Consider the following 9,729-nt stretch of genomic DNA (forward strand, 5'->3'; position numbering starts at 1 on the left):
CTCAACTTCTCTCTCTTCAATAAAACCTCTTGAGGAATGTACAGTTTCATATTGGGACACTGAGGGCACACAGGCGTTGTTGCTCTAGGGGGAGGATGTCTGTCCCTTGCAAAAGCAGCCTGAGTGTCATGAAAGAAAGGGCTGTGCTGGCATCAGGTGGAGACTCAGCCCAGGGCTTAGATGGTTGGGGTACCAAGTGAATTGCTTGGGGCTCCCAGGATGCCATGGGGAAGAGGTTATAGGGAGCCTCTGGTTGGCTCTGGGTGTTGTTGAGGCTGCGAAGGGGAAAGGGTGGGATGCCGTTGTCTGCCCACCGAGTGGTAGGGGGATAAAGATGGCCACAGGGACTGCAGTGGGTAGGTGGAGTTTGGGGGTTGGAGGCAGGAAGGGAAAGAGGCAGGAGGTGTCTGGAGGGAGCCTCACTTGAGGTGATAGCGTCAGGAGAGGGCAATGATGGGAGGCACGAGGCTACAGCACCCTATATTCCCAGGCAGTCTCCCATCCATGTTCAGGCTTGGGTAGCCAAAGTATCTGGGAGAAAAGCCACATGGACCATTTTCTGGGCTGAACCTGACCTTCCTGCCCTTCTCTTACTCCGTCATGCGTTGCTCAACCCGAGCCCTACCTAAACACTGGTCCCATGTCTGGCTTCTGCTCTGTGGATGGCACTAAGAGGGTGCAACCACAGCTTCAGCTTCGCAGTGACCAGTGCAGGTGCCTGGCCAGCCCTGCCTCTGATACGGCGTCTGGCACAGCATCACTGTGAGGGGGCCACAGATTCACTTAGGGCTGGGAACTGAGGCTCAAAGGCCTTAGCTAAGCCACCTGATTCTTATAAGCCACTTCTAGACTATAATAGAATTTATATAGAAAACACACACAAAATCAGCTATTACTCTTGGAATTATTAGAAATTAAGCGAGTTGCTAGATTTAAGTTTAAAGTGTAAGAATCAGTGTATTCCTCCTTAACAGTTATATTTCCTAAATTTCTTAGTTGTAACACACAGAACCAGTCCTGGCTATACTTAGCTATGTCCCAGAGTCCCCCTGATAATCCAGTGTGGGGACAGGAGCCCAGGCAGTGAGGGGGACGGCACAGTGTTGGCTCTGCGGGGCTGGGACACATGTGTCCTGTGGGATCTGGGACAGATTCCAGACTCCATCACTCTCCCCAAAGTGGGCGTTTGGCCACCAGCCTCGGCAGAGCCACAAGCCACATGGCACCTGCTTCTTCAGGCTGAGGTCTCAGGCTGGACAGTCTAACCTTAGAACTTAGGTCCTGTGCCTGCATCCAAGCCATGAGGAATACCCGGAAAGTGAGTGTTGTCCTCTGCCTTGGGAGATAGCAGTAGTGACATGGGAATCCCTGCAATCCGTGGTAGTGTTCGGTGATGCTTGGTGTCCGCGGTGCATGTCTGACATGAATAGACCGTGAGCCAGGCTTGTAGCAACCACACAAATACAAAATCATAAAGCCAGTCGACTGAAAAATGTGGGTTACTTTCATGAAGAGAATCAGCAAAATTTTCTTCAGTGTAAACAATAAACCTTTAATATTTCTTGGTAAAAAGAAACTATTGCAGAGCATTATTCCAAAATTAGTCTATAAATTATGAATCATTGAATGACTTCAAAGACAAATGCAATGTTTATTGAAATGAATTAAGAGGTTCAAAAGAAGAATACAATGTAATAAAAATACCTTATAGATAAAAGAAGGACTCTATGGCCCAAATTATGACAGTGAATGATAATGCAGTATTACTTAACTAGCAGAAGTATATAAATACAGATTAATAAAAAATATTTGAAAGCATAGGAAAAGAGATAAAAATTGATATGTTCTGGGTGCCTGGGTGGCTCAGTCGGTTAGGCATCCGACTCTTGATTTTGGCCCAGGTCATGATCTCATGGTTGGTGAGTTTGAGCCCCACATTGGGCTCTGCTCTGACAGCGTAGAGCCTGCTTGGGATTCTCTCTCCTTCACTCTCTGCCCCTCCGCCACTTTTGTGCGTGCGCTCTCTCTCTCTCTCTCTCTCTCAAAATAAATAAACCTAAAAAAATAATATGTCCTTTTTGTAACTAGGTAGCATCATTAATAAAATAAGTCAATGAAAGAAAATTTCATAAATTGTGTTAACATATTTGGTGTACAACTTAAAAGGAAAACGTATAGTTTAGGGGCACCTGGGTGGCTCAGTCTGTTGAGCATCTGATTCTTGATTTTGACTCAGGTCATGATCCCAGGGTTGTAAATAGAGTCCCACATCAGGTTCTGCACTGATGGCACACGGCCTGCTTGGGATTCTCTCTCTCCCTCTCTCTCTGCCCCTTCTCCACCTGCACACGTGTTCTCTGTCTCTCTAAAATGTATATTTTATAGAGATTATAAAATATATAATGTATTTAATATATATTTTATTTTATATATAAATATATTATATAAATATAATATAATGTTTAATATATAATATAGGATATAATATAAATATATATCATTTACATGTTATATTATATATTATGTTATATATAATATATTATATATTAAATAGTTATATATTACGTAATATATAATATAATAACATGTAAACTCTCTCCCTCTCTCTCTATATATATAGAGAGAGAGACACACATATATATAACCTAATATATAGACAGATAGTTTACACATTACTGAAGATGGATTGAATAGTCTAATATTTGAGGAGAAAAAATATTGGATTAGTAGTCATTGAAGGCTATCTCTTACTAACCTAGACAAGTTTTGTTGCTACATTTAAAAACTCATATTCAACTTATTTGATATAATATTTACAAAGAAATACACCTGGAAAAAATGGACTTAAAGAGGGGACCGAGAAAGTGGCTGTTGCCATCATAAAACACAGAATACTCATGTGTGTAAGAGTTTACACAATTAATAAAGCGTAAAATGTTGAAAATTAACACGGATAATATGGAGAAGGAAATATGGTAAACATGTTTAATCTCTTGATCTGTTGCAACTTTTAAAAAATAATGAAGGTAAAATATCACTGCTATAAAAATTAAAAAAAATTAAGGATCCCCACAATATCCCATGCTGTATAGATCTTAGGCACTTTTGTAGATACATGATATCTTTTTATCAATGACAAAAAGACCAAAAATCCACTTAAAAATGGGCAAAAGATTTGAACAAACACTTCCAAGTTCAAGATACATAATGCCTAAGTGGCTGAGAAGCCCATGAAAAAATGCTCAACCTCATTAGTTATTAAGGAAACACATTAAAACCATATTGATATGCTACTAAATGCATATTTTATTTTATTTTTTAATGCATGTTCTAAAAGCTAAAAAGTTAAAGAGAATGACAATACTGATGTTGGTGTGAACGTAGAGCAACTGGCACACTCACACGTTGCTGGCATGTTTTATCTGGGGAATGTAATACAGCACAGTATTCTGGAAATCTGTGACAATTTTTTTGTAAAATTCAGCAAGCATGTACATTATGAATTCAGCCATTGTACTCCTAAATATTTACTCAGAATTAAATATGAGTGTGAAAAAACTTATAGAAATATTTATAAAAGCTTTATTTATGTACTCCAAACTGCAACTGATACCCCAGACCCAATTGCTCATGGATTGTGAATGAATAACAAAGCATAGTAGCATATCTATTTCACAGAACACAGCCCAGAACTCAACTAGATGGATGAATCACAAGACCATTATGCTCAGCAAAAGAGGCTTAACATCAAAGAGTGCATATGATTTCACTTGCAAAAATTCTAGAAAATGCAAACAAATGTTCAATACATTTAATACATGTTAAATACCAATGTTTAATGACAATAAGTGGATTAGTGACTTCTTGCAGTAGAGGGCAGAAGGAGGAAGGACTCCAGATACACAAGAATCTTTTTAGGGTGATGGAAATGTTCTGTATCTTGATTGTGGGTGTTGTCAGTATTCATTGACTTATACACTTGAAGTGTAATAACCTTCATATAAATTTTACCATAAAAAAGTTGATGAAAAATGTAAAAAAGAATCAAAGTGTATTGTATTCAAAATTGAAGTTGTATTGTAATCAAAATAGAAGATTTGTAGGAATCAGTTATGAGTCTCCTCCAGTGCACCAGCCCAGGATAATGTTCCCCGGGCCAAAAAGATGTCCACGACACAGAAGATGTGATCAGTAGCATTTTGGTGCAGTATGGGGCCTGAGTAAAAGGGAATATTCAGTGATCTGAATTGAGCAATAAGGTAGGCAAAAGAGCTATTTATGGAGATAAAAAATGAAGAATAAAGAAAAAAATGAATAAGTGAATAAAAGTAAATTGGACAAACTGCCAGTGATAACCTGATTATTGATTAACCTTATCTTAATATCAACAATCTTCATGTCAGTTATCTGTAACCATTTTCTTTTCTTCTTGATTGGCAGTCTCTGGGTGGTTTATCTCATTTACATGGGGACATTCTTTACAAATAATGAATTCCTCATCTGAGAGTTTGGTTGAGGCCCCAGGAATATTTTGCCTCTTAAATCTAGCTCAAAATGATCTCATTCAAAAAAATATGAAATTCTACAAATAATAATTATTTTTGTTTGATACCATTTCTTCTCTTTCCCTTGAGAAGTAAAAAAAAAAAATCCTCTGTAAGAAAAAAGACATTCCACATAAGTAAATTTAATTAAATAAATTAATAATTATTAAATCAAATTAAATTTAAAAATAAATATTTAAAAAATTTTTAAAAACATTTATTCATTTTTGAGAGACAGAATGTGAGCAAGAGAGGAGCAGAGAGAGAGCAGAATCCGAAGCAGGCTCCAGGCTCTGAGCTGTCAACACGGAGTCCAGTGCAGGGCTTGAACCCACCAACTGTGAGATTACCTGCACTGAAGTCAGACGCTCAACTGACTGAGCCACCCTGGTGACCTATAAATTTTAAATATTATTTAAATAAAATTTTAAAGCAATAATTATTTTCTGTGAGAATAAAAACCATTCTATGAAATTGAATACATAGAATTATGTACATAGAAGTACATAGACTATGTACATAAATACATAGAAATTTCTCTGCTTTAGAGGAGATAAAGCAGAAGACCAGTGGACATCCAAGGAGATTCAATGATGTATTGAACACATGCAGGAGGTGGGAGAGTAAAGAGGCAATTCTACTGCTAGGCGTGTAGCGAGGAATTCATTACCTATGTATAAAAGACATGCCTGGATGAAGATATTCACCAATGTGTTGTTTAGAATAATGACAAAAAGAAACATTTTCAAAAGGGGATGGATTAAATACAACACACAGCCATTGAAATGATTTTACGTATTTCTCTAGAATGATGTTAATTCAAAATGGGAATTTATCAACCGCATGTAAAGTGGTATTACAGTGCAATATAATGTTCACACATGTATACACATAAATATAAAAATGTCTAGCGGCGCCTGGGTGGCTCAGTCGGTTGGGCGTCCGACTTCGGCTCAGGTCACAGTCTCGCGGTCCCTGAGTTCGAGCCCCGCGTCGGGCTCTGTGCTGACTGCTCAGAGCCTGGAGCCTGTTTCAGATTCTGTGTCTCCCTCTCTCTGTGACCCTTCCCCGTTCATGCTCTGTCTCTCTCTGTCTCAAAAATAAAAAAACGTTAATTTTTTTTTAAATGTCTAGGGGCACCTGGGTGGCCCAGTCAGTTAAGCATCTGATTTCGGCTCATGTCATGATCTCGTGGTTCATGAGTTCAAGCCCCACATCAGACTCTGCTGTCAGTGCAGACAGCCGACTTTGGATCCTCTGCCTCCCTCTCTCTCTGCCCTTCCCCTGCTCTCTCTCTTTCAAAAATAAAAAAAAAAAAAAACATTAAAAAAAAGAAAAATATCTAGAAGTATAGTCATAGATAATACAATATCCATTCCAATGGGTTGATGGTTTACTTTAACATTTTTCTTTGTCCTCATTATGGAATTATTTACAAATAACATGCATCCTGTATATATATATATATATATATATACACACACATATTAATGCACATCTAGAGATAGAGGAACCACTGTGGACCAAGCTTTAAGACTGCAAAATATGACACTGAGAGAGATTTTGTCCTCAATTTCAGCTTCATACTTGAAGAGAAATAAAATGCATGACCTTTAAAAACAAACAACAAAACAATCTTCATGTGTGTACATGCATGTGTAGGTTACTATGGACAGAAGCATTAATCCAAACAGCCATGTAAAAAACATTCCCCATTATTCAGCAATCGCTCATCCCCACTGTTCTCAGTGTACTTTAGTTCACTTCAGCAAACCTGGGAACCAGTGCAGTATTGTCCTCTTGTGATTTATGAGCCCTTCGTGGAGAAGGTTACACAGCCTCCTACCCCAGAAGGAGTCAGACCTTGGACCCACAAGGCCTGGGACTCATGCTTATAGGTTGGAGCTGTTCCCGTTCCTCATCCTTGTTGTGTTTCATGGACCCGGGAGGCCTCCCTGCCTTACTCTGTAAAAACATCTTGTCAAGCTCTTCTATGGATCAGAATAAGAAATACATTAATGCAAACATCTCTAGTAATGGAAAAGCAGTACTGAATTACAGTACTATGTGCTTCTGTTTCTATGTTTATACACATAGACACACATGCTGGGAAGCATTTGCAAGTAGATGCAAATGAACAAGCTTTGAGTCAGACTAATATTAGTTTCAATCACAGCTTTACTACCCTTTTTTTAAATGTTTATTTTTTTGAAAGTCTTTTTTTTTTTAATGTTTATTTATTTCTGAGACAGAGAGAGACAGAGCATGAGTGGGGGAGGGGCAGAGAGAGAGGGGGACACAGAATCAGAAGCAGGCTCCAGGCTCCGAGCTGTCAGCACACAGCCCGACACAGGGCTCAAACTTATGGACCGCGAGATCATGATCTGAGCCGAAGTTGGACGCTCAACTGACTGAGCCACCCAGGTGCCCCAATGTTTATTTATTTTTTTTTGAGAGACAGAGTGCATGTGCACATGACGGAGAGAGAGAGAGAAAGAGAGAGAGAGCAGGGGAGGGGCTGAGAGGGGACAGAGGATCTGAAGTGGGTTCTGCACTAAAAGCAGTGAGCCTGATGCGGGTCTCAAACTCACCAACCATGAGATCATGACCTGAGCCAAACTCAGATGCTTACCTGACTGAGCCCCCCAGGCACCCACAGCTTTATTACTTTTTATTTGAGAAGTCTCAAGAAACCAATCTTTTCTAAATTTAGTGTCCTAATTGATCGAATGGGGACAATGTAGCATAGCTAGAAGAGTTGTCTAAAGGAGTTAAAAGAAACCCATGTATAATGAAACCGACATTTATTAGGGACTGAAAAAATTGTAGGAAAAGCTATTGAAAAGCTTAATAGGAAGGGGAATTAATGTAGAAACTTGACAGAGGTAAGAAACTTGGAGGCACACCAGCAAGCACACATGTATACCAAGAACTATACCAGGAACATGCCCCCATAAACACAGTCAGCCTATGTGCCAGCAGTCTGGAGCCTATCTGTTAGAAATCACCTTCAGATGATGCCGGCCAGGCCCTAAACTCATTGCCCTTTCTGTTTTATTTCAGAAAAAAAATCCTAAAAGATGCCTTAAAATAACACTTGAATTGGAGGAAGGAAGGCCACTATCCTGAGAAGCATAATATCTTACTCAGATTTTGAGCAGAATATGAAGAATAGAAACATTGGAAGGGTGGAAATCAGACCTACCCTTTTACAATCTGAAACCTAATGACAATAACTTTTATTTGTATGGTTCTTTAGAATTTAAAAATGGCTTTTAAATACATCTTTCTCGGGGAAAATTCTCCTTTTGACAGCACCTTCCTCAGAGCGGCCTTCATGGCTTCATTGCGTAAACTGTAGATAACCGGATTGAGTGTGGGTGGTATCACCGTGTAGAATATGGAAAACATGAGGTCCATAGCTGATTGGGAGTCAGAAGGGGGCCGCAGAAACTCAAAACCTGCTGTGGAGAGGAAGAAGGTGACTACAAACAGGTGTGGTAGGCAGGTGACGAAGACCTTGGTCCGGCCCTCTGCTGATGGGATCCTCAGCACGGCAGAGAAGATGTGGACATAGGAGAGCACAATGGACACCAGGCAGATGAATGCTGCTGAAGTTGTGAAGGCAGCCACTGCAATCTCATTGATGAATTCATGAGAACAAGCTAGTTTCAGCATCTGAGGAATGTCACAGAAGAACTGGTAAATGACTCTCTCCCCACAGAGAGGTATGGAGAAGTTCACAGCAGTATGCATGAGCCCAGAGAAGCCCCCAGCAAGCCACACAGCTGCCACGGCGTGCCTACAAGTGCAGGGGTCCATAATGGTCTCATACTGCAGGGGCCGACAGATGGCGACATACCGGTCATAAGACATCACAGTGAGGATGGCCACTTCTGATGAGGCCAGAGCTATGAAGAAGAAAACCTGAAGGATGCACTGACCAAGTGAAATGTAACCGCTGTTCATAAGTGAATTTGCAATGGACTGAGGCACTGTGACAGAGATGAAACAGAGGTCCAGGACAGAGAGGTGCTTCAAAAAGTAATACATGGGGGACTGAAGGCGATGGTCCAAGGTGGTCACGGTGATGATGAGGAGGTTTCCTGTCAAGGCCATCAGGTATGTCATCAAAAACAGCAATGCATATAAAATCTGAAGCTTTCGGTTTTCAGAAAACCCCATGAGGAGGAATCCACTCATGGAGGTCAAATTGGCCATGGTCACACTGAACGTAGCAAGTATGACTGTCTAGGAAGCCAAACAACAGTAGAAAGAATGTATCATATTTAGTATATCTGATGTCAGGTTAACAGTGCACCCAACATAGACCTACCGAAATCAAGACAAACGTATCCCCGTAGTGATTAGGTAATACTTCATTTAGAAAAACCTTTACTACAGATACCATATGTTTTCACTCTTATGTGGATCCTGAGAAACTTAACAGAAACCCATGGGGGAGGGGAAGAAAAAAAAAAGAGGTTAGAGTGGGAGAGAGCCAAAGCATAAGAGACTCTTAAAAACTGAGAACAAACTGAGGGTTGATGGGGGGTGGGAGGGAGGGAAGGGTGGGTGATGGGTATTGAGGAGGGCACCTTTTGGGATGAGCACTGGGTGTTGTATGGAAACCAATTTGACAATAAGTTTCATATATTAAAAAAAAAGAAAAACCTTTACTTATTATTCAGAAACAGAAGCTCTAAGGGTGACCAGTGGCGTCACATAGCTTGAAAAAAGTCATCAGAATTTTCTGGAGCAGAGTTTGGATTGTTAAAGGTGTGAAACTGACAGAGACGATGAAATCTTTCCACTCAACATAGTCATTGAAGATTGTACTAGTATTATTGCATCTTATTATGATACCTTAGTATTACAGTAAGGTAGTAACATTTCTTTTGTTAACCATCTAAAATTAAATTGTTGGTACCACCTTGTAAATGGATCTAAGAACAGACCAGAGGCAAATGTAGGGGAGCTGTTCACTCTAAAAACAGTCATATTCCTTGCCTCTGAAAGGCTCTCAACATTTTTAAAATATGAAATTTGCTTGGAATGAACTTCCCAGACCAAGCTCAAACAGTGAAATAAACCTCAAAATTGTCACATGCAGATGCCACTGAAACTAAGCGTTGAATTCTGAGGTTTGGAACTTGATAGATATCACAACTGTCTGATGGTGCCT

At 39.9% G+C, this 9,729-nt stretch overlaps 1 protein-coding gene across 1 annotated transcript; it reads right to left on the minus strand.

Annotated features, from left to right (window-relative positions):
• Positions 1-7,799: 7,799 nt before the first annotated feature.
• On the minus strand, positions 7,800-8,875 carry LOC112853744 (olfactory receptor 14J1). The gene has a single exon (XM_025917312.2). It carries the CDS (start codon positions 8,763-8,765, stop codon positions 7,800-7,802), a length of 966 nt encoding a protein of 321 aa, XP_025773097.1. The 5' UTR covers positions 8,766-8,875.
• Positions 8,876-9,729: the final 854 nt, after the last annotated feature.

Source organism: Puma concolor, chromosome B2, assembly GCF_028749965.1.
Source record: "Puma concolor isolate L17-30 chromosome B2, mPumCon1.1.hap2, whole genome shotgun sequence".
NCBI lineage: Eukaryota > Metazoa > Chordata > Mammalia > Carnivora > Felidae > Puma > Puma concolor.